The sequence below is a fragment of the Rana temporaria genome, chromosome 4, assembly GCF_905171775.1.
Source record: "Rana temporaria chromosome 4, aRanTem1.1, whole genome shotgun sequence".
NCBI lineage: Eukaryota > Metazoa > Chordata > Amphibia > Anura > Ranidae > Rana > Rana temporaria.
The window spans coordinates 55,928,289-55,953,694 of record NC_053492.1 but is presented as its reverse complement, the minus strand read 5'-3'; the positions used below and the strand labels follow the sequence as shown (position 1 = coordinate 55,953,694).

The 25,406-nt window shown below is 43.1% G+C and overlaps 2 protein-coding genes across 4 annotated transcripts in view; both read right to left on the bottom strand.

Moving 5' to 3' along the window:
- Positions 1-8,198, bottom strand: part of LOC120936226 (cytochrome P450 2K1-like) — a 139,604-nt gene extending 131,406 nt beyond the window's left edge. Inside the window, exon 1 of the mRNA XM_040348423.1 lies at positions 8,120-8,198. The gene's annotated coding sequence lies outside the window, so the exon portion shown is untranslated. The remainder of the gene's footprint in view (positions 1-8,119) is intronic.
- The window catches only part of LOC120936227 (cytochrome P450 2K1-like), a 51,581-nt gene extending 32,141 nt beyond the window's left edge, over positions 1-19,440 (bottom strand). Inside the window, exons 1-2 of one of the 3 annotated variants that reach the window (XM_040348425.1) lie at positions 19,335-19,440; positions 6,197-6,390 (exon numbers count right to left, since the gene is read on the bottom strand). In XM_040348425.1, coding sequence (XP_040204359.1) covers positions 6,197-6,379 — 183 coding nt within the window. In that variant the 5' untranslated portion in view covers positions 6,380-6,390; positions 19,335-19,440. Of the gene's footprint in view, positions 1-6,196; positions 6,391-8,176; positions 8,268-17,855; positions 17,882-19,334 lie in introns of those variants that run through there. The other 2 variants (XM_040348427.1, XM_040348426.1) reach the window with 2 other exon arrangements.
- Between the last annotated feature and the right edge of the window lie 5,966 nt (positions 19,441-25,406).

Sequence of the window (25,406 nt, the reverse complement as noted above, 5' to 3'; positions counted from 1 at the left end):
AGATACTCATAATGGCCGTCTCGAGTGTTAAACGCAGTCTTCCACTCATCGCCTTCTCGTATTCGAATGAGGTTGTACGCCCCCCTGAGATCCAACTTAGTGAAAATGGAGGCACCCCTCAACCTATCGAACAATTCAGATATCAAGGGTAAGGGGTAACGATTCTTAATAGTAACAGCGTTTAATCCTCGATAATCAATACAGGGTCTCAAGGTACCATCCTTCTTGGCAACAAAAAAGAACCCTGCTCCTGCAGGCGATGACGATTTCCGAATGAAACCTCTGTCAAGGTTTTCTGCGACATACTCAGACATGGCCTGGGTCTCTGGGATGGACAAAGGGTATGTGCGACCCCTGGGCAGAATTGCTCCAGGAACAAGGTCAATGGCACAGTCAAAAGATCTGTGGGGAGGAAGCACCTCGGCTGATTTCTTACAGAACACATCCCGGTAATCGCTGTAAGCAGTGGGAAGATCCGAAGATACTGATGTGGTAGCAACCGGAAGTTCCCCCTTAGGAGTCACCTTGGAAAGACATGACGAGAAACATGAAGGACCCCAAGCCAGAATCTGCCCAGAAGCCCAGTCCACATGGGGAGAGTGGAGCTGTAGCCAAGGAAGGCCCAATACAATGGGAGTGGAGGCTTTAGGTAGGATGAGAAAGGATATCCACTCCTGGTGGAGAATCCCTATCGACATCCTAATGGGTAGTGTCTGGAAGCGAATAGGACCCCCTGGGAGAATAGTGCCATCAATTGCCGAGACTACCAGCGGCGTAGTGAGGGGTGAAAGGGTAAGCTTCATAGAAGAAGCAGTTCTCCAGTCCATAAAGTTGCCGGCAGCCCCGGAATCCAGATATGCAGAGATCGATAGGGGAGAAGTGCCTACATGAAGGGACACCGGAAGGAGCAGACGGGAAGGTGATGTTTCTGGGTCCAATACTCCACCTTCTAAATGTATTAGACCAGAGCGTTTCCCGGGCGAAGCGGGCAGGAGGCACGAAGATGGCCCTTGCCTCCACAATAGAGGCACAAGCCCAGAGTTCTGCGTCTAGCACGTTCTTCGGGTGTTAGTCTGGTCCGGCCCAACTGCATAGGTTCCTCAGCAGGCAGGGGGTGGTCTACGGGACGAAGTGAGGGAAGCACAGACTGACTACGACCTAGGGAGTGCTGGTGTCTTTTCTCAATGGACCTCTCCTGAAAACGAATATCGATCTGATTGCACAGGGAGATGACATCGTCCAGACCGACGGGGATGGTTCTTCCCGCTAATTCGTCCTTCACTCGGTCAGAGAGGCCATGTAAAAAGGTAGCGACCAGGGCCTCATTGTTCCAGCTCAATTCAGCTGAGAGTATACGGAACTGAAGAGCATATTGACCCACTGAACGAGATTCTTGGCGGAGACGTAGCAGAGCACTGGCTGCTGAAGAGGCCCGAGCCGGCTCTTCAAAGATGTTCCGAAAGAGCTTTAGGAAGTTGAACAGGCTGGAAACTACCGGATCATTCCTCTCCCACATAGGGGCAGCCCAGGCTAAAGCTTCACCGGAAAGGAGGGAAATAATATAGGCTACCTTTGCCCGATCAGACAAGAAGTTTTGAGGCTGTAGTTCAAAATGGATGGTGCACTGGCTAAGAAACCCCCTGCAGGCCTTGGAGTCTCCAGAAAAACGGACTGGAGGTGGTAGCTTCAGTGAATGCGACTCTGTGACTGGTGCGACGGGCGCAGCCGCTGCCGCTGGTTGTACTTAGGGTTGTAGATTCGGGGCTCCCAACGAGGTCTGAAGCTGATCAAAGCGGGAAGCCAGATCCTGAAGGAAACGCATCACCTGAGCCTGATTAGCTTCATGCGTCTCGAGTCTGTGAACAACGCCCTGTAATGGGTCATCTGCAGGAAGCGGCACGTCGGCCGGGTTCATGGCTGTTCAAACTGTCAGGTCACCTGTGGCCAGGTGACAAGTGCACCCTGTAGGGGTCAGGGATGCACCGCAGGGAAGTGAACCCTATAGCCGACTACTGCTGGCAGGGAGGAAGCGTGACCCAAGATCACCCAGGGCGCGGAGTCTAAGACCCAGTTTTGTATTCACCAGAGCCCTTGGTGGTAGGGATGGTCTTGGCCGCAACTGGGTCCAGGTCGCGTTCCCGGGATTCCTCAGGTCACACTCCGCAGGGAGAAGGAGGAAGCAGCCAGCAGAACAAACAGTGGTGATGGACAGGCCGAGGTCAGGGCAACAGGCAGACAAGGATAACCGTGGAACATGCAAATAGTCAGGGGCACAGGCAGACAGGGAAGTCGGGGACAAGCCAAAACGGTACACGGAAGATGATCGTAGCACTCTGCAACCAGGAACTAGCAATACACTGCAGACAGGAACTGAGCATTGGAACACTGTTGAACAGCACTGCAGACCTGTAGAGCAAAGGTTAATATAGGCTTCCTGGGATGGACTAGGGTGGAGCCATACAGGAAGAGGAAGTGATAAGAAGGGAAACCAGAACAGGATCTGCCTCTAATGAACACATGGAGATCAGGTAGGCAGACAGACATGATGCATATTCATGACACCTCCCCTTGATTCCATCCCCTTTTTCCTTCCCATGTAAAGCCGACCTTTTTAATGAAGAACCCATCAAATGCAGCCCAAATAGATTAACAAAAGCAATAACACATTTTTGCATACAGAGTGATTAGTAATAAGGACTAGGCATAAGATGACATTTGGCATCCGGATCAGCATAAACAGTAGCAAGGACACCTAAAGAACAGTGGGCAGTAATAAAACTTTATTTATCAAATGCAGAAGACTACACTGCCAAACTTTGTGTTGTTTTTCTGCCAGCTATTGTTTGGGGCCCTATAAGAAATGATGGTGCCCACAGCAACATTTTTAGTAAACCAGCATGCAGTTATTATGCAGTAAAGATGTAGTATAGGTGTGGTTCAGGTCAGAGCTGATCCTAGGCAGGTGCGTGGGGTGCAGTGCACCCAGGCGCCGCAAAGGTGGGGGCACTAAAGCACCAGAGTGCTCTCCTCCCTCCTCCTCTCCTTGTCCATGGCCAGAGGTGGCTCTCTCCGCCGGTCACCGCCGCTGCCACTGTGTTTCCTGCTCAAGCCCGTCCCCCCTCCATCCTCCTGTCAGAGGAGGAGAAGGAAGCAGCGGCTGTCTCTGTGTGGAGAGAGACTAGCAATGCAGTGACGTCGCTGGGGGGCGCTTCGTGCCTAAGATGACCACGCCCATGTAGGGGCACCAAAAATATTTCTGCACCCAGGCGTCTGTGACCCTAGGATTGGCCCTGGTACAGGTGCACTATAGATGTGGGACACATGCAGTGACAATTTGGAATAACTACAGTATAGGCTTGGTAGAAGTGTGGTATAGGATGGGCATAGATGTGGTATGGGTTGGATGCACTTGGTGTCCTGCTCTCAGTGGCTCAGTCTCTTCTAGAAGTGTCAATAATGAGCAGCCCTCTCAGCGCATGCTCCTGTGGTCAATCGTTGGAAAAAGGGGGTTTCCCTCAGTCTCTCCCTGAAAGCCTCTGGTGATCAGCAGTGAGAAGCAGAGGGTGAATAGGTGGTGCTGCGCTTCCCCCAGGTATCCTCAGTCTCAAGTTCGCATGCCCACTGGCAGGTGAATTCTCAGACAGAGGTGCCCTCTCTGTCTCTATCCTTGGCACTAAGAGAGAGATTTTCTGGATGTTAAATACAAATCCTATCTCCTACTACACAGAGTCTATTGAGATCTGTAGTCCAAAGAGTCTATGGTTCCCATAATATATCTGCCATCTCAAACTATAACTTTTAGTATTCTCAGCGCTCTTCATAGAAGTCTATAGGCTTGCTTGGCTTTAGCTCTTTACCTGCTGGCAAAATGTTACAGCTTGAGATTAATATCTCAGTAGAAAGTCAAAGTTGTAAAGGGAGAAATGTTTCCTTCACCATGTTTCTGTAGTCCAGCACCTGGTTACACATATCATTAGTAAACGCCTGAGTAATAGGTGGTTGTATTGATTTAATGTTTTTTGCAGTCAGCCACAAAGTGAGTTGAAATCATAAGCACTGGTGCCAGGGATGAACCTACAAATCATGGGTACGCATGGCAAAATGATGACATTAAACTTTAATTAAGCCCCTGCTTGTAGAACACAGTGATTATTGATAGTGGATATAGCTGCTGGCAATAATTGCATGCTGAAAATATGACATACTGGTTTTACCCAAGTTGATTAACCACTTTACAACCGCCGAACGTCAAACTACGGCCTTGACTTTGTGCGGTGATATCTGAAAGATGCCAGCAGCTACAGGTATCATTCAGATATCACCGTCTTCAGCCGGCGATTCTGTGCACAATAAGAACGATCAAAGCGGCAGTTCCACCGCTTGATCGTTCTTATAGGCAGCGGGGGGAGACGTCTCCCGCCGCCATCCGGTGCTTCCCTGTGGCTCTCCCGTGCCAGATGGTCACCGGTCATCTCTATGACCGTCGGAACGCCCGGGCGCGACGTTATGACGTCACGCCCGGGAACCCGGAAGTAAACAAAGCCGCAATCACGGCTGTCGGTGTGAGATCGGTGAATGTTGGAGGAGAGGAGGAGAGATGTGGGGTCTTATTGACCCCACATCTCTCCATAAAGAGGACCTGTCACACTGATTCCTATTACAAGGGATGTTTACATTCCTTGTAATAGGAATAAAAGTGATAAAAAAAAAAAGTGTAAAAATAAAAAAAAATAAGTCAATGAAAATAAAATGAAAACATATTTTTTTTAAAACGCCCCTATCCCCGGTAGCTTGCGCGCAATAGCGAACATGCATGCAAGTCCCGCCCACATATGTAAACGCCATTCAAACCCCACATGTGAGGTATCGTTGCGTGCGTTAGAGCGCGTGCAACAATTCTAGCACTCCTCTGTGAGGCCTCGTACACACGACAGAGTTTCTCGGCAGAATTCACCGAGAAACTCGGTCAAAACCCGGATTCTGCCGAGAAACTCTGTCGTCTGTACAGTTTTGGCTCGATGGAGCCGCCGAGGAACTCGACGAGAAAATAGAGAACATGTTCTCTATTTTCTTGTTGTCCTCGTTCTTCTATGGGAGAAGCCGGCCCGCCGAGCTCCTCGGCGGCTTCATCCCAAAACTCGACGAGGAACTCGACGTGCCAAGCACGTCGAGTTCCTCTGTCGTGTGTACGGGGCCTAACTCAAAAATAGTAACCTGTAAAAAAGTTCAAAGCGTCGCCTATGGAGATTTTTAAGTACCGAAGTTTGGCGCCATTCCTTAAGTGTGCGCAATTTTAAAGCGTGACATGTTAGGTATCTATTTACTCGGCGTAACATCATCTTTCACATTATACAAAAAAATTGGGCTAACTTTACTGTTTTGTTATTTTTTAATTCATGAAACCCCTTTTTTTCCCCAAAAAAGGTGTTTGAAAAATTTTTGCGCAAATACCGTGCGAGAAAAAAAGTTGCAATGACCGCCATTTTATTCCCTAGGGTGTCTGCTAAAAAAATACATAATGTTTGGGGGTTCTGATTCATTTTCTAGCAAATAAATTGTGATTTTTACATGAAGGAGAAAAGTGCCAAAATAGGCCCGGTTGTCAAGTGGTTAATGCATCAACTTTGGTACAATCACCCTGCCCATAGATGGTTCAAATCTTGGCCAGTCCCTGTTGAACCGGATAAGATTCAATACATCTATGGCTGGCTTTACATCTTAAATTGGTGCTCAGTAGGAGGAAAGGGTCCCTCTTAAACAAACAGTCCACTGGGGGAAAAATGCCCCTTATATTGGTGATCAGTGGGAGGAAGACTCCGCTAAAGCAAAATCATTAATGCCAGTGGTTATTTCTGGAGAGCGAAGATGGGAGGAGACACTCTGCCGGTCCCGTTACTTTCTCTGATATACTGTAAAATGCCCAGGGATGAATGGAAAGAAAAGGAGCTCATAAAATCAGTCCCTGCTATGCTCATAATTCTGCCAATGAATGATAACCTATCAACTTGTCTTTTCTTATAATTCATAGACACTCCATGACCATGAGTGAGATTTTCCGACAGTAGCCTGTGTCTCTGCCCACTGCAGTATATTTTATTCCGTAATAATAATGTATTCTTCATTGAAAAAAATTATTGGTAAGCAGAACGCTATTTACATACACTTTAACTAAGCATTTAACAGTTCAAGATCTTACCTCGTGAAATGTTTTATAAGGTTTATTCATATTTATAATGTGCATATTTCCAATAATAGGCAAGCGTGGTGGTCCAGGAGGATAATTTGGATGAACTTTTCTCTTCTCACTGAACCAAAAAATTGCCAGGACAACACAAGTGATGGCAGAGAGGACAACTGTAACTGGATCGGTTAAATACATGTCTGCAGGACCTGAAGAAAAACAAAAATTAGATACTTAACTGAACAAAAGCTAACCCAAGTGGAGAAGAATAAGAGAATCTGGGGAGATGAGCTTTGTATTCATTTTACTAGAAGACGCTTTTCTTGGCTCTCCAGCTTGACCAATCACACATTATATGCTGGGAGAAAAGTCCAAGGATGACACAGACATTACACTTCCTCTCAACCTCTGTCTGTGTCATCATTACTATGCTTTGGGAGGAAACCCACTTCTGTAACTTTCTTGTTGAGGATGTGTGAGTTACTTCTGGACTTTGTAGGGTTCTCCATGGCTACCCTACTCATGGAGGGGCCCTAGAGTTGTACAGGCATGATGGCTGTAGCATGGGTGAAGAGTGTCATAAAGAAAGGTCTATAAAATGTCCAAATGTTAGAAATCTTATGTTTATTTGAAAACGTGTATATGACATTACCACCATGTTTCGGGGGTTTGAACCCTTATTCAGGTCTTAATGCTTGCAACTGTAAATGAATGCATGGTTCAGTGTGTTTTTGTGGATGTGATCTGGACCCTGAAATGCATCAGCTATATTGTGTACACATTTGAAAAAAAAAACAGTTTCCAAGGATTGGAAGATTCTGAGATATATAGCCACATCATTCTGTCTCTGACATGACACTCATCTCAGTTCTTTAAGAGCACATTAAAGGGCTTTATTTTGGTGGAACTTTATGTTCTTTGGTTTATTTTTAAAGTATATCTAAAACCAACCCTTTTTAATAATTTTGATTAGGGGAGGTAAAGATTCATTATTTGCCCACTGGGGATATTTGCCTTCACTTCCTGTTATTTAGACACAACAGGATGTGAGAGCAAATCTCTACAAAAATCTAAACATTCCTACTTTGGATAGCTATAAATAGTACAGATGTCCCCATTGGAAAAGTTATGCCGCGTACACACGACCGTTTTTTGGGTTGTAAAAAATGACATTTTTAATGGTCTAGAAAAAACAAAGTTTTTTTCAACCCGATCATTAAAACGGCCTTGCCTACACACGATCGTGAAAAAAAATGCTCTAGAAAAGCGTGGTGACGTACAACATGTACAACGGCACTATAAAGGGGAAGTTCCATTCGGATGGCGCCACCCTTGGGGCTGCTTTTGCTGATTTCGTGTTAGTAAAAGATGATTCGCGCTTTTCAGTCTGTTACAGCGTGATGAATGTGCTTACTCCATTACGAACGCTAGTTTTACCAGATGAGCGCTCCCGTCTCATAACTTGCTTCTGAGCTTGTGCGTTTTTTTCATGTTGTTAAAGCCTACACACAACCATTTTTTACGACGTTAAAAACGACAATGTTAAAAGTGGCGTGAAAAATTAGAGCATGTTCTAAATTTTTAATGCCCATTTTTTACATCATGAAAAATGCTCTGGAGCCTACACACGGTCGTTTTTAATGACATTAAAAAAAACTTAATTTACACGGCACGCGGCATTACTCTCACCATTTGGTTTTGCCACAATTGTAACTTTAAAAAAATGTCATCACTTCTATGGTCACCAAGACAAATATGGCTGTACACTGACAGCCATAAGAAAACTTACAAGGGTTATAACCCTTTCCTACACAAATAAATACACATTGGCCACACTATTGATAATTAAATACAACACAACCAAGAAAAACATCTGTGCAATTCAGTGATACAAATTCTGTGATATGATAAGTTCAAAATAAATCATACAAGCCATACCATCAAAATGCTTCAAATCAATGTGGTGGGACCCCCACTTCTCAGACTGACACTCACCAAATTTTTAGGACTTCCTAATTAATGTAAGTAGAAAAATGTCTCAATCTTCTCTTTATTAGAAATCCAAGAGGAACGTTAACATCCCCAGTGAGCAAAGAATGCTGTTTTCCAATGTTCTCCAGTATCAAGTGACCTAGGGGAAATAAAATTGCAATAGTGAACTATTTAACAATAAAAACCGAAAAAAAACATCCAGCTCACATCGAGCACTACCAGAGTAAAGCCAAATGACTGCCGCCATAAATCATTGGCTAAACTTTATCCTACTATGTGCCAGTAGGCCAATCTCCCATGGAATCTGACAAACATAATGAAGGACCGTTTTCATCGGTTAACCAATGAAGCTCACCATCAGGTCTGATGTGCCTACACACCAATCGTGTCAGAACGCGGTGACGTAAAACACACGACGTGCTGAAAAAAACGAAGTTCAATGCTTCCAAGCATGCGTCGACTTGATTCTGAGCATGCGCAGCTTTTTGACCGATGCTTTTGCATACTAACAATCGGTTTTGACCTATCGGTTAGGCATCCATCGGTTCAATTTTAAAGCAAGTTCTCATTTTTTTTGACCGAAGGATAACTGACCGATGGGGCCCACACACGATTGGTTTGGACCGATGAAACGGTCCTTCAGTCCGTTTTCATCAGTTTGGACTGATCGTGTGTATGCGGCCTCAGTTATAGCTGATGTGTTTCACCTGACCAGCTTAATTAAAAATAAAGCAGTGGAATCCAAATAACAATCACAGCTAGCTACTGTACAACTAAACAACTAATGATGACATGAGCCAGAATTAGATGCTAACTTTTGTATTATATTAAAGCAGGGTACATACAGGCAGAAAAAGATCTCAAATGCATTTTGCACTAAATAGCTCTTATGCTCGGTTTTTTAACCATACGGAATTTTTAAAACCGGTTCTATTTTTTTTCACCGATGGGAAAAAAACTGATGGGGCCCACACAAGATCGGTTCGTCCGATGAAAACGGTCCATCGGTCCGTTTTCATCAGACAAACCGATCGTGTGTACAGGGCATTACTCGTGGAGTGATCACCAAATCTAAATCTCCATTTTAAAAGCAAATCTCCCTTCTTCCTCCCAGAAGAAAAAATGGCAAAGATCATAATCTTCACATGTGTTCAACTATATATAAAACTATTACAAAGTGCTATTTTAAAAACATGACATTAGATCCTCCTCAGAACTTAAACTAATTTTATTGCTTCCTCTAAACTAAAAATTTCACATATAGGGAACAACAATTTGACTTAAAAAAAAAAAAAACAACAAGCCTACAAGAAACACAAGGCATACAATAATCACATACCACATACACAAAGATAATAAAATACTGTATACACAAATAAATGGCTAATAGAAAGTGGGAAATTTACACCTAAACCACAGTATGGAATAACACAAAAGAGAGTAAAAAAGGACATCACTAATTCACCATTTGGTTTACTCTTTACTTTTTTTATTTTTGCTGATTTTCTATATCTCCAATTTTATTCTGTAGCTGTGTAAAACCAAGAAGCATCAAAGTCCCATAAACCTTTTTAATAATAAAATGATGTAATCATTTAATTATGGATTAAACCAAGAGGGATCCTGGTAGAGATAGTAAATATCCAATATACCGTATATACTCGAGTATAAGCCGGGTTTTTCAGCCCATTTTTTAGGCTGAAAAACTACCCCCTCGGCTTATACTCGAGTCAGCAGTAAAACATGTGTTTAAAAGCATGTCTGCCTATGTGTAATCCATATGCAGCCGTACCTTTTCATTAGTAAAACAGCGTGTGTCTGCCGCTGTGTAAACGAGATTCCAGTCTATTCGGCCGTCCTTTGTAAAAAAAGCCCCGACTCCTCCTCGTCCGTCCGTGATAGAGGAACACTGATACGATGCTGGGAAACTGTATCAGTGTTCCGCCTATCACAGACGAGGAGGAGGCAGGGCTTTCTTACAAAGGACGGCCGAATAGACTGGAATCTGGATTACACAGCGGGAGACACACACTGTTTTACTAATGAAAAGGTACGACTGCATATGTTTTGTTTTGGCTGGATTACACAGCGGCAGACACACGCTGTTTTACTAATGAAAGGGTATGACTGCATATGGGCACAGTGAGAGACTGCAACCATGCGCTCTGTGTGAGACTGCAACCATGGGCACAGTGTGAGACTGCAATCATGGGCACAGTGAGACGGCAACCATGGGCACAGTGAGACTGCATATGGGCACAGTGAGAGACTGCATATGGGCACAGTGAGACTGCAACTGGGCACAATTAGATTGCAAATGGGCACAGTGAGGCTGCAGATGGACATTGTTTTCTCAGTAGCTACTGCATTTTCCCACCCTAGGCTTATACTCGAGTCAATATGTTTTCCCATTTTTTTTGTGGTAAAATTAGGTGCCTCTGCTTATATTCGGGTCAGTATATACGGTACTTTTCTTTTGGCAACTGCAAACATGTATCGCCCCCTTCATTTAAAAAATGTTATCCGTTCTATTCCTCGTATTCTCAATGAGGAAAACTCACCATTATGATACTGGACAAACCATTCGGAAACAATACAGTCATACCCAATTTTTAAGTACACAATGGGATTTATTTACTAAAGCTGGAAAGCGCAAAATCAGGCTCCCTTTTGCATAGAAGCTAATGAGCTTCTAATCCCAGCTTGTTCAATAAAGCCTGGTAATAAAATCTACAAGCTCATTGGTTTTTATGCAGAAGTGAGCCTGACTTTGCGCTTTCCAGCTTTAGTAAATAAACCCCATTGTGTACTTAAAAGTGGGGTATGCCTGTAGTAGGGTTATTTTTACTAATATACAGATTATCACATAAGTGATCTTTCAATTTTCCTGTACAGTAGTACTTTCACAACATGTAATAATACACATTAAATACAGTTTATTTATACAAGATTTATTAGGAAACTACTTATTTAAAACAGTGGACATAACTTGTCCTCCTTTTGTATATGCATACAGTATTTAGCTTTTGGGCTAAAAATAACACCTATAAAGTGCCTGAAAAGCGCCTCCCCTGTAGCCCCAGTGTGAGAGCCTGAGTGCTTTCACACCCAGTTAGAAAAAGTCCTGCAAGCAGCATCTTTGGGGCAGTGCGGGAGCAGTGTATACACCGCTCTTCCACTGCCCCTGCCGAAAAGCACCCCGCTAGCGGCTGAAAGGCGCCGGTACAACAGTGGTAAAGTGCTGCTAAAATTAGCAACGCTTTACCTCTAACACCCCCACCCACAGCAGTGTGATAGTAGCCAGTACAATACAATTCACAATCCTGCTAGCCAGTGCCTTTTAATGGTTAAATATGATGTGAACATTATGATCTCCAAATTGTTAACAGGTGGCCCCAGTTTGTCTACTTGAAAGGAAGGAGGGATGTTTTTTATTTAAATTGGAGATTCAGATCTAGATGACTTAGAGCCAGTTCACACTGGGGCGGCACGACTTTGGGGGCGACTCGGCAAGGCGTCCTGAAGACGACTTCAGAGGCGACTTGCAAAATGACTTCTGTATAGAAGTCAATGCAAGTCGCCCCCAAAGTCGTACAAGAACCTTTTTCTAAGTCGGAGCGACTTACATCGCTCCTATTAGAACAATTCTATTAAATAGAATGGGACGCGACTTGTCCGGCAGCTGATTCGCCTGACGAGTCGCCCCAGTGTGAACCGGCTCTAAAATGACCACCAGGGCAAATATTGGGGACAGCACTAAAAACGGAAATGCATTCTATGCATTAAAGGGGTTGTAAAGGTAAATTTTTATTTTTATAAATAGCTTCCTTTACCTTAGTGGAGTCCTCCTTCACTTACCTCATCCTTCCATTTTGCTTTTAAATGTCCTTATTTCTTCTGAGAAATCCTCACTTCCTGTTCTTCTGTCTGTAACTCCACACAGTAATGCAAGGCTTTCTCCCTGGTGTGGAGTGTTGTGCTCGACCCCTCCCCTGGAATACAGGAGAGTCAGGACTCTCTCTACATTGCAGATAGAGAAAGAAGCTGTGTGTTAGTAGGCGTCCTGACTCTCCTGTATTCCAGGGGAGGGGTCGAGCACAAATTTTTTTTTTGTACCTTTACAACCCCTTTAACCACTTAACAACCAAGGACATCATATGACGTCCTCGACTTTGTACGGTGATATCTGAATGATGCCTGTAGCTACAGACATCATTCAGATATCACCGTCTTCAGCCGCCGATTCTCTGCACGATAAGAATGATCAAAGCGGCAGTTCCGCCGCTTGATTGTTCTTATAGGCAGTGGGAGGGGACGTCCCCCCCTCCCGCCGCCATCCGGTGCTTCTCCGGGCTCTCCCGTGCCATCTGGGGCCCGGAGAGTGAATCAGCCGGCGCTGTCTGGGAGGCATAGAGATGACTGTCGGAGGCCCAGTCGTGACGTTATGACGTCACGCCCGGTACCCGGAAGTAAACAAAGCCGCAATTGCGGCTGTTGGCATGAGATCAGTGATTTTTTTTCACAATCTCATGCTTGTAAGCCTGGAGGAGAGATGTGGGGTCTTATTGACCCCACATATCTCCATAAAGAGGACCTGTCACACTATTTCCTATTACAAGGGATATTTACATTCCTTATAATAGGAATAAAAGTGATCAAAAAAAAAAAAGTAAAATAAGACTAAAATGAAAAAAAAAAAAATTAAATGCCCCTGTCCCCGGTATCTTGCGCGCAGAAGCAAACATGCATGCAAGTCCCGCCCACATATGTAAACGCCATTTAAACCCCACATGTGAGGTATCGTCACGTGGGTTAGAGCATGTGCAACAATTTTAGCACTAGACCTCCTCTGTAACTCGAAAATAGTAACCTGTAAAAAATTTAAAGCGTCGCCTATGGAGGTTTTTAAGTACCGAAGTTTGGCACCATTCCATGAGTGTGCGCAATTTTAAAGCGTTACATGTTAGGTATCTATTTACTCGGCGTAACATCATCTTTCATATTATACAAAAAATTTAGCTAACTTTACTGTTTTGTTATTTTTTAATTCATGAAACCGTTTTTTTTCCCCCCAAAAAAAGGCGTTTGAAAAATTATTGCGCTAATACAGTGGGAGAAAAAAAGTTGCAATGACCGCCATTTTATTCCCTAGGGTGTCCGCTAAAAAAATATATATAATGGTTGGGGGTTCTGATTAATTTTCTAGCAAAAAAATTTAGATTTTTACATGAAGGAGAGAAGTGCCAAAATAGGCCCGGTGGTCAAGTGGTTAAGGTAAAAAACCTTCTGTGTACAGCCCCCCAGCCCCCATTATACTTACCTGATCCCATTCTTGATCCAACTCTGTTCTCAAGAACAACGGTTCTCTCTGCTCTCTCTCTTTCCTTACAGGCCTTTAGCTCCTACTGCTGTCAATCAAATGGCCGACAAATGGACACAGACAGAGCAGCTCAGGATAAAGCCTGCAGGTGTGCCACCGTAGGAAGCAGCTTCCTATGTTGGCACACAGTGAAAAGAAGGAGCCAGGAGCATTGGTAGGGGAACCGAGAAGAGGAGGATTGAGGCTGCTCTGTGCAAAACCATTGCAAGAGCAGGTAAGTATAACATGTTTATTATAAAAAAAAAAAAATACAATTAGGTTTACAATCACTTTTTATTAATGGAAGTTACAGTATATGAATGTAGTTGTCTGACATGGATAATATCGCTGTAATTTGACAACTCTGCATGTTATAGGGAATGAATGATCACAAAGAATTCGGGTGTGTAGTTGTCACAAAGGATTTAGAAGGCCATAAATAGTTGTTTGCTTAGACCTTACATAATACTCCATATGTAAGCCAGTCCCACTTAGTCAGGATTTATCTTTTAAAACCTACAAGAAATCTGATGTGCCGGCAACACCCTTTACAAATATCCCCTTTGTAGGGACCTTGCTATATGCGATTAGTGTCTTTAATATTTTTATGATCTGCATTGGGCAGTTATGCTGCAGTCATTTTATAGTGTGGATGAAATAATTGTATTTTTCCGGGATTTCTTCTAATTATTTTCACCTTGTAATCCTGCAAGTAACACATTTCCTTTTCCCTATGTGGCTAAGCTCACTGCTCCACTGTGTTTAAGGGAACCATGGTTGACCATCCTCCATTACAGAGGGATAATGGGATAACCTGCATGTAGTACACCATGTTCTTCCGTTCTCCCTCCCCAAAATGACAGCCAGCAATTGCTATTTAAAAGGAATGTAACGCTTACTTTATTATATATATTTTTTAAATAATAAACTTGTTATATTTACCTGCTCTGTGCAATGGTATTGCACAGAGCGCCCCTGAACCTCCTCTTCTTGGGTCCCCCGCCAGCACTCAAAGCTCATTCTTTTCTCGGTTTGTCACCACAAAGACACTTACAATTATTGCATACCTGCGGGCTCACTCCCAGGCTGGGCTGTATGCGTCTATTAAGGGTGAAGGGGTGATACAAACATTTTTTACTTTAAAGTGGTTGTAAATGTAGAAGGTTTAATGCGTTCTCTGCATTAACCACGGCACTACGTCGCTTTAACTGACAACTGCGCGGTTGTACGACGTTGTACCCAAACAAAATCAATGTCCTTTTTTTTTACCACAAATAGAGCTCTTTTTTGGTGGTATTTGATCACCTTTTTATTTTTTTGCGTTATAAACAAAAAAAGAGTGACTATTTTAAAAAAAATTACTTTCTGCTACAATACATATGCAAAAAAAATTTATTCATCAGTTTATGCCAATATTCATTCTTCTACATCTTTGTGGTAAAAAAATAAATAAAAATCGCAATAGGTGCATGTGGATTGGTTTGCGCAAAAGTTATTGGGCCAGATTCAGATACAATTGCGCCCGTGTAACGTAAGCCGTTTACGTTACACCGCCGCAAGTTTTCAGTTTTAGTGCCCGATCCACAAAGCACTTACCTGGAAACTTGCAGTGGTGTATCGTAAATACGTCCGGCGCAAGGCGGTCCAAATCGAATGGGCGGGTACCATTTAAATTAGGCGCGCTCCCGCGCCGGACCTACTGCGCATGCTCCGTTTCGAAATTCCCTCCGTGCTTTGCGCGAACTGACGTCATTTTTGCGATCGGCGACGTGCGTAGCGTACTTCCGTATTCCCGGACGTGTTACGCAAACGACGTGAAATTTTAAATTTCGACGCGGAAACGACGGCCATACTTTAGACAGCAATACGTTTGCTGTCTAAAGTTAAGGCACCCAAAACGACGACTAACTTTGCGACGGGAAACTAGACTAGCGGCGACGTAGCGAACGCGAAAAACCGTAACTCCTAATTTGCATACCCAAAGCTGGTTTACGATGCAAACTGCCCCCAGCGGCGGCCGCGGTACTGCATCCTAAGATCCGACAGTGTAAAACAATTACACCTGTCGGATCTTAGGGATATATATGCGTAACTGGTTCTATGAATCAGTCGCATAGATACTCTGAGAGATACGATGGAGTATCTGAGATACTCCGTCGTATCTCCTTTGTGAATCTGGGCCATTGTGTCTACAAACTATGGGATAGATTTAGGGACCCTTTATTTTTTTCTATTGTTTTTACTGGTAATGGCAGCGATCTGCGACATTGCGGCAGACAAATCTAACCCCAAAAGACACTTTTTGGGGACCAGTGACATTAATACATTGATCAGTGCTATACAAATACACTGATCAATGTATAAATGACACTGGCAGGGAGGGGGTTATCACTAGAGGGCAATCAAGGGATTCAATGTGTTCCCTTATTGTGTTCTAACTGTAGGGGGGGATGGGCTGCCAGGGACATGACAGAGACAGCTGTTCCGGATCACTGGGAACAGCAGATCTCTGAGATGTCCCCTGTCAGAACGGGGATCCGCCTTGTTTACAATGGCAGCTCCCCGTTCTGCCTCTGTATACAGCAATTGTGGCTGGCCGGCGGACATTGAGTCCGCTAGACCCCTGGGCACGCTTGCCCGCAATCTCACATGCATGGACCGACGTACAGTTACGTTGGTTCGCACAGGAGAGGTGACCTGCCGCAGTATAAGTACAGTGGCTTGTCGACAAGTGTTTAAGGTAAAAAACCTTCTGTATGCAGTTTCTCCCCAGCCCCCCCCTTATACTTACCGGAGCCTGATCTCCATCCAGGGCTCTGCCGTAGGCTTGGGATTGAGCTTGTAGATGTGTCCCTATAGGAAGAGGCTTCCTATGGTGGCACACCAAGGATAAGGGGAGCCAGCACACTCTCAGCAAATACTGGAGACTGGCCTCATACAGAGAGTCCAGGGTTCTGTATTAAAGATCGGAAACTGGGAGGTCTGATTCTCGAGCACCTGATCTCTGTGAGGATTCACTATAAAGCCCGCCCATGTGTTTTTTCTCCTCTTGAATTGAGAAAAAAATACAGTGTATCTTTTTCTCCTTGCTAGAGGAGGAGAAATGTAAACAAAGAAGTATGCACAAAAAGAAATTATTAAAAAATAAAGAAAACATTGTTAGATCAGGGTTTGAATGTCAGGGTTATGGTCAAGGTTAGGATCAAAGCTCATGATCAGAGTAAAAGGTAAGGGTGAAAGGCCAGGGTCAGTGTATTTTAGGTAGAATTAAAAAAAAAAAAAATTCAAAATAACATCAGTGTCAGACTGTGTCAGTGTCATTGGGGTTAATTTACTAGGCAAATAGACACTGAACTTTGCAAAGTGCAGTTTCACTCTGCAAGAGCAGTTGCTCCAGAGATTAGTAAATGAGCAGAAGCTCTGTTGACTTCAATTATCCAATCATGTGCAAGCAAAAATGCTTTTTTTTTTCTTGCACGTGATTGGGTGTTCTTTGCAAAGTGAAGCTTTACTTCATTTACTAAGCTCTGGAGCAACTGCTCTTGCAGAGTGCGACTACACTTTGCAAAGTTCAGAGTCTATTTGCCTATAGTAAATTAACCCCAATGTGTTTTAGGTAAGACAAGAAAAAAGAAAAATGGGCATTATTGTTTCTGGACCCTACTACAGGTACAAAGAACAAATAATATACGCATATGTGGTATCACCATGATCATCGGGAGCAGGAAAATTTATTATGGTTGTTTTTTGGCAGTAAAGCCCTGTACACATTCGCCATCTTGCTACACCCTACACTATTCCTTGTAAGCTACCGCGCATGCGTCAAAGTCTCATCGAGCATGAGAAGGCTTATCGGGGCCAGGTAAGGATGTACACGCTCGGTTTTCTCGGCAGGAAAACACTGCAGAGAATCCCGATGAGAAAAGGTTCTCTATTTTTCTCGTCGAGATTCCCAGAAGTTTTCCCAAAGAGAAACCATACACACGCACGGTTTTCTGGGCAAAAAGCTCTCCCAGCAGCTTACTTGCCGAGAAAAGGCCTAATGCAAATAGCAAGAAATATACAGCTATTTTTTTTTTCCATAAAGTTTTTTTTTTCATGATTATGAATTTAGCTGTATATTTCTTGCTATTTGCATACATTACTGCCAAAAAACAACCCATAATTCTCCTGCTCCCGATGATCATGGTGATACCACATATGTGTATATTATTTGTTCTTTGTACCTGTAGTAGGGACCATTTGCATTTTATAATTTTGTGGCAGTTTTCCTTTGATAATAATCATTTAAAAACAAATTACGAGATATCCATTATCATTTACCACCAAATGAAAGTCCAATTTATCCTGAAAAAAAAAACAAGGTATAATTCACCTGGATACACTAATGCCCTGTACACACGATCGGTATGTTTTAAATTTTTCGTATGGTTAAAAAAAACGATAGAAAAAAATGATCGTCTGTGGGTAAGTCCATCGGTTAACAATCAACGCATGCTCAGACTGAATTAGGAGACGGGAGTGCTCGTTCTGGTAAAACTAGCGTTTGTAATGGAGATATCACATTCTTCACGCTGTAACAGACTGAAAAGCAGGAAGACTGAAAAGTGCGAATCGGCTCTCACCAAACTTTTACTAACACGTGGTAACATGAAATCAGCAAAAGCAGCCCAAAGGATGGCGCTGTTGGATTTGACCTTCCCCTTTATAGTGCCGTCGTAGGAACGGATTTTTGACTGATGGTGTGTAGGCACGACTGATAAAAGTCAGCTTCATTGGATATCTGATAAAAAAATCCATCGGTCCGTTTTCATCAGATGAACCGGTCGTGTGTACAGGGCATTAGTAGTTGCAATGATATGAACTGTATTACTAACACATGTCAAAGTTGCAAAACTGTGTTCAGGTGTTATGCCGCGTACACACGTCCGTTTTTCGGGTTCTAAAAAATGAAATTTTTTAGGGTCTAGAAAAAATAAAGTTTTTTTCAACCCGATCATTAAAACGGCCTTGCCTACACACGATCGTGAATAAAAAATGCTCTAGTAAAGTACGGTGACGTACAACACGTACGACGGCACTATAAAGGGGAAGTTCCATTCGGATGACGCCACCCTTTTGCTGATTTCGTGTTAGTAAAAGACGATTCACGCTTTTCTGTCTATTACAGCGTGATGAATGTGCTTACTCCATTACGAACGCTAGTTTTACCAGAACGTGCGCTTCTGTCTCATAACTTGCTTCTGAGAATGCGCAGATTTTTCACGTCGTTATAGCCCACACACGACCATTTTTTACAACCTTAAAAACGACAACGTTAAAAACGTTGTGAAAAAATAGAGCATGATCGAAAAAAAATTTGCCCATTTTTTAGAACCTGAAAAATGCTCTGGAGCCCACACGCGATCGTTTTTAATGACATAAAAAAAACGTCATTTTTTAGAACCCGAAAAAAAGGTTGTGTGTACGTGGCATTAGAATTTGTTTTACCTTCCGTCATAAACTAGCATGTTTATTTCCGCTGCTGTTGTTAAAAAGTTTATAAAAACCGTTCAGACATGAGATAGAGAGGTTCAAAGTAACATTGTTAATTTTGTATTTACTCTACTTATTTATCAGCAGATCAAAAGAAATGGCAAATCCCTTACACTAAATTTACATTGACATGCAAATTTATAAAAAAAAAAAAGCAAATTATTAACTATACTTATTTAAAAGCTCTAACTTTCAGATGCTATTCCCTAGACTTGTGCACCTCAGATAAACTTCTCACAAAAAAAAATACCTTGTTTCCCATCTTACCTTTTAAATAAGGATTATATTGCAGTCCTTGTTCTCACCCTGCCTTCAGTTGCAGTAATGGACAATGCACTTTGAATTTAATTTAAAGCTAAAGCTGTCAACCTAAAGAAGCCTTGCCCACATGTATTACAATACGTGAAAAATGTGATGCAATGGTTTGCAAAGAAGTGTCGCGTGATCATATCTAAAAACACTTACCTTTCATATCAGTTCACAGCAAGGTATACTATGAATTATTATTTTTAAATCTGTTCTGTATACAGTACATGCTATGGAATGTATAAACAAAGGTGTAATTGTAACTTGCTAAAAAATTGTATAGTGACCTAAAAGTAGAAGAGGCTGAGCACAAAGATACAATACCTCTCTAAAACTACATCTTAACTTCAATAAAAATACAAATGATGTATTTATGTGAAGGTTAGAAATCTTCTAGCAACTTACATTATTAAAGGGGTTGTATGGGTACGTTTTTTTTTTTTTAACGACTTAAAGCGGAGGTTTACCCTAAAAAAAATTACCATCCCATTCAGCATACTTGCGTCAGCTACAGTATGCTTTTTTTTTTTTTTTTCCGCTGTACTTACCGTTTAATCGTTGATTTTCTTTTCTTCTTCCCGCGGGGAATAGGCGTTCCTATGAAGGGGCGTAGATGATTGACGTGTGGCTAAAGCGCGTCACGCTTTCCGAAAATAGCCGGACTAGGACTCGGCTCTTCACGGCGCTATACGGCGCCTGCGCACAGACTAGGAGCTGACTGCGCAGGCGTCGTATATAGCCGAGTCCTAGGTCGGGCATTTTCGGAAAGCGTGACGCGCCTTAGCCGCACATCAATCATCTATGCCCCTTCATAGGAATGCCTATTTGTGGAAAAAGTGTAGCGTTGACAGTGAATCAATTGTGATAAAACAATCTAAATTGTATCGTGCAAGACCACATGTGAACTAATGGTATCGGTGATAATTAAAGTCCATAAATCCTTGACTGGATAAATGAATTGAATCAAACTATGTTGAAAGACGTTCAATAACTGGATAAATAAACAAAATCCAATGGTGAGAAGTGAGAAGTCCACCACCACTTATGACAAGGGGCTTACCGGATGGATTGGACCCAGAAAGGCATATACCTACTAGGCCAATCAAGCTTTGTTAAAGATGATACACTGAAGAGGGTACACCATACACGTCTTGCGATTCGGCATTATTGAAAAAGAGACCTCAGGCAGACAATTCAGGAACGGTTCCCAGCAAGCAGCAATATTCAACAGATCACAAGGAGGGCATATCCATTATTCAACCGATAAGTATGTAAAAGAAAAAGTGGGACGCACATAGCATAATTCCGTAAAAATCTATATTTTTTTTTATTTTGCAATGATAAACCGAGCTCATAAATTAGGGTAGCAGGAACAACAGTAGTCCATCCCGACATGTTTCGTTACAATAAGAACTTCATCTATGCCCCTTCATAGGAACGCCTATTCCCCGCGGGAAGAAGAAAAGAAAATCAACGATTAAATGGTAAGTACAGCGGAAAAAAAAACAGCATACTGTAGCTGACGCAAGTATGCTGGATGAGATGGTATATAATTTTTTTAGGGTGAACCTCCGCTTTAATGACCTTGGTGTTTTTCAGATTTGGCGTTTACAAAACTGAAACAGTTTTTTTTGCTAGACAGTTACTTAAAACCCCCAAACATTATATATATTTTTTTTCTAACACCCTAGAGAATAAAATGGCGGTCATTGTATTACTTTTTGTCACACCAAATTTGCACAGCGGTCTTACAAGCGCACAGTAAAGTTAGGTCAATTTTTTTATATATTGTGAAAGATGATGTTACGCCGAGTAAAATGATACCCAAGATGTCACGCTTCAAAATTGCGCCCGCTCGTGGAATGGCGTCAAACTTTTACCCTTAAAAATCTCCATAGGCAACGTTTAAAAAATTCTATAGGTTGCATCTTTTGAGCTACAGAGGAGGTCTAGGGCTAGAATTATTGCTCTCGCTCTAACGATCGCGGCAATACCTCACTTGTGTGGTTTGAACACTGTTTTCATATGCGGGCGCTACTCACATATGCGTTCCTTTCTGTGCGCAAGCTCGTCGGGACGGGGCGCTTTAATTTATTTTTTATTGTTTTCTTATTTATTTTTATTTATTTTATTAATTTTTACACTGAAAAAAAAAATGGATCACTTTTATTCCTATTACAAGGAATGTAAAAAAGCATGACAGGTCGTCTTAAATATGAGATATGGGGTCAAAAAGACCTCAGATCTCATATTTAGACTTAAATGCAAATTTTTTTTTTTTAATTATCATTTGAAAAAATTACAACAAGAAAATATTGCTTTAAGAAGCATGGGCGGAAGTGACGTTTTGACTTCACTTCCGCCCTGCTATGCTATGGGGATGGGTGGGGGCCATCTTGCCCTCACTCGCATCCACAGCCAGCAGGAGAGAGGACCCGATCGCCTCCGACGCTGCCGACGGCTGCGGTAAGCGGCGGAGGGAGCGGGAGAGCGGCGGGAGGGGGGGCCCTCTCCCACCGCCGAAAACGGTGATCTCGTGGCGAATCCACCGCGGAGACCACCGTTATCATTTACAGGACCGCTCAAAGAAAAGATGGATATCTCGGTTGTGGCAGCAGCTGCTGCCGTTACCGAGATATCCATTTTTAAAAACAGGACGTATATATACATGAGCGGGTCCTTAAGTGGTTAAATAACAAACATGTTATACTTACCTCCACTGTGGCCCCAATCCTCGTCTTCTGGGGTCCCTCGGCGGCTCTCGCGGCTCTTCCCCGCTTCTGGTAATCCCCCTGGGAAGCACTCTCCCAAGGCGGATACCTTGCGGGCGTGCTCCCGAGTCCTGTATCCGGCGTCCATAGCCGCCAACTACAGGACTCGGCCCGCCTCCTGGCCCTTGCATCATTGGAGTTTATTGACAGCAGCATGAGCCAATGGCTGCGCTGCTATTAATCTATCCAATGAAGAGCGGCTCGAGAAGAGCACCCCCCACCCCTGAAAGGTGCAAAATGTGACACTGGAGGGGGGAGGGATCCAAAAAGCGGAGGTTCACTTTTTGTGTGAACCTCCGCTTTAACTTAGACCCCTTTCACACTGTGGGGTTTTTTAGGCGCTTTAGCGCTGGAAATTTAATCTGCTAAGCGTCTGAAAACCACCTCTCATTCATTCCAGTGTGACTTTGCGGTGGGCTTGCGAGAGAGGAAAAAAAGCCTATTGGAATGAATGGGCAGCGCTTTCAAAGTGCCTTAAAAGCGCTGCAAAATGGGAGTTTTTAACCCCTTCTTTGGGGTTAAAAGTGCCCCGCCTATCGGTCGAAAAGCGCCACTTAAACGGCGCTAAAGCGCTGCTAAAATGAGCGGCGCTTTAATGCTAATGCGGCCCCAGTGTGAAAGGGGTCTAATCGTTTCATGTATTAATTGCTTATAGGCCATGTAACTGGGGGCATGACAAGTATATGTCTTTTGTCTTTGTGCTAAAAGCAGGGGCAAATTTATATGCTAAAGGTTAGTTTCCCTCTTTTGCACAGTATGGGAGTTTTGTTTAAGTTTGTGTACTTGAGAGATGGTTCCCTTGTTCCCTTTGTTGGCCTTTTTCTCTTTCTCATACTATGGATAGTCTTCAGTGCTCTTTATACCATAGTACACATCCATTTCTATATGTGGTTTCTTTCAGGGGCTGCTATAGTTTGGTTTTGTAGTCTATAATGGGAACTTTTTATTAATTGAGGTAGATAAAGCTAATGTATAAATATGTGATCAGGCTCGCATGTATGATAATACTTTGATTTTATGAGTTTACGTTATTTATTGAATCCGAGAGGTACCATGATTGTTTGTTTTGTTCTTGTTTTAATTTTATGTTTGTTTTATTAATTTGATAAAAATTATGTAAGTTAAGGTATATTGCAGAGAGTCTTTTTTGGGGCTGTCCTTTCAACGATTTATATGTGTTGTTTTATGTAATGTTTAATAATAAATAAATAAAAACTACTTGTTTTAAAAAAAAATTTACCCCCCCATAATCATTCCACTTATGATATACAGTATAATGGAATATAAGGCTTTTAACACCTGTTCATTCCACGAGCATGGTAGTATATCCATTTTTTATAGCTCTCAACAATTCCTTTATTTGGAATGACTGTCCCTTTTTTGGAGCCAAATAGCTCTTCTTTACAAAATGTACTATTTTTTTTTTTTTTTTTAAAGTGTATTTTGTGCGTGTACTCGAGAGAGGAGCTGGACTGCAGGAGTTGGGAGTAGGCAGGCCTCCCCCAAAGGCATTCTGCCACCTTTCTCCATGCCCCGTGTGGCAATGGCGGGTGTGCGAGGGGGTCCTCCCACACAGCCCGCCCTACCTGCTCCGCTTTGAAGCCCAACGGGGCAGAGGGACTCCCTATAGGGGAGTGAGAGGATCTAGCCCGCTCAACCACCCCCGTTAGTCCCTCTTTTTAGAGACCGCGTGGTCAAAGTGCGTGCATGTTAACCCAATTTCGAGTGCGTGTGTAAGTGTGGTGGTTTTTGTGGGAGGGGGTGGGCATACTAAGCGCAGGCTTACCTCGCATAGCACACCCACCGGGAGCCGGGCTGAGACCACCAAACTCAATTCACATGTAGCCGAGACCGGGATTCGAACCTCTAGCTGCAGAGGTGAATGGCTTGTCAGCGCAGTGCCAATCGCGTTGAGCCACCGCAGCTCCTCCAAAATGTACTATTTAAAGAGGAAATACAGTCTGCTCACATAATTTGTAATAAAAACATCTTTGCCATTCTGAAGCTTTTCTCCAACCACTTTGAATATAATTAAATATATACTGGGATTCTGTACTTGCCAAATATGCTGCAGACATTTCCCATCACTCAGTCTGGCTGCATCCATCTTACCTGTGGGCAGCTGAAGCTGCTGCCTGTTCACTTCCTGGATTTACACAGACACACATAGGCACACCTTCAGCTCTGCAGCTATCATTGGTCCTCTTTTCACTCATCACCTCTCCCTTCCTGGCAAACGCTCACGATAGTGAGAGAGAGAGAGCTGTGTATGATGTCATAGGCCTTGGCTTTTTTCCAGACAAGAAACAGGAAGTGGACTGTATAAGGTATTTACTGGCAGAAAAAAAATGTTTTACTATCCAAATTTAAAACAACAAGGGCAGAGGATTTAATAGATGAAGAGTTGAAAAAAATTAGTGAAGGTCCGCTTTAAATAACAAAAGTTTTATACTACATTCAACATCACCCAGTATTTATAATAAGTTTGAAATGTGGTAGGAAAGTAGTGGTGAAAAAAGCCTTTATGGGTTTAAAGAGGAGGTCCATCCGATTTTTTTTTTTTTTTTTTAAGCCAGCAGCTACAAATACGGCAGCTGCTGACTTTTAAAGAATGGACACTTACCTGTCCAGCGCGCCCTGCGATGTCAGCAGACGAGGCTGAGCAATGGCTCAGTCCTCGGCTGCTTCCGCCGCCATCCTCGGTGAGGGAATCAGGCAGTGAAGCCTTGCGGCTTCACTGCCTGATTCCCTACTGCGCTTGCACGAGGATCGCGGTGTGCCGTCACTGGTCCCCGCTCTCTCCTGGGAACAGTGTTACCCAGAAGACAGCGCGGGGGGTGACCGGAAGAGGCTAGACTCTCGCAGGAGTCAGAACCCAGAAGTGGTGAAAATACCTGTCTGCACCCCCCACCCCCTGAAAGTCCTGCAAACAGCATCTTTGAAACAGTTTGGGAGCACTGTATACCACAAAATGCCCCTGCCCATTGGAATGGATGGGCAGCGCTTTCAAAGTGCCTTAAAAGCATTTTAAAAGCGCTGCAAAATGGGAGTTTTTAACCCCTTCTTTGGGGTTAAAAGTGCCCCGCCTATCGGTCGAAAAGCACCACTTAAACGGCGCTAAAGCGCTGCTAAAATGAGCGGCGCTTTAATGCTAATGCGTGTGAAAGGGGTCTAATCGTTTCATGTATTAATTGCTTATAGGCCATGTAACTGGGGGCATGACAAGTATATGCCTTTTGTCTTTGTGCTAAAAGCAGGGGCA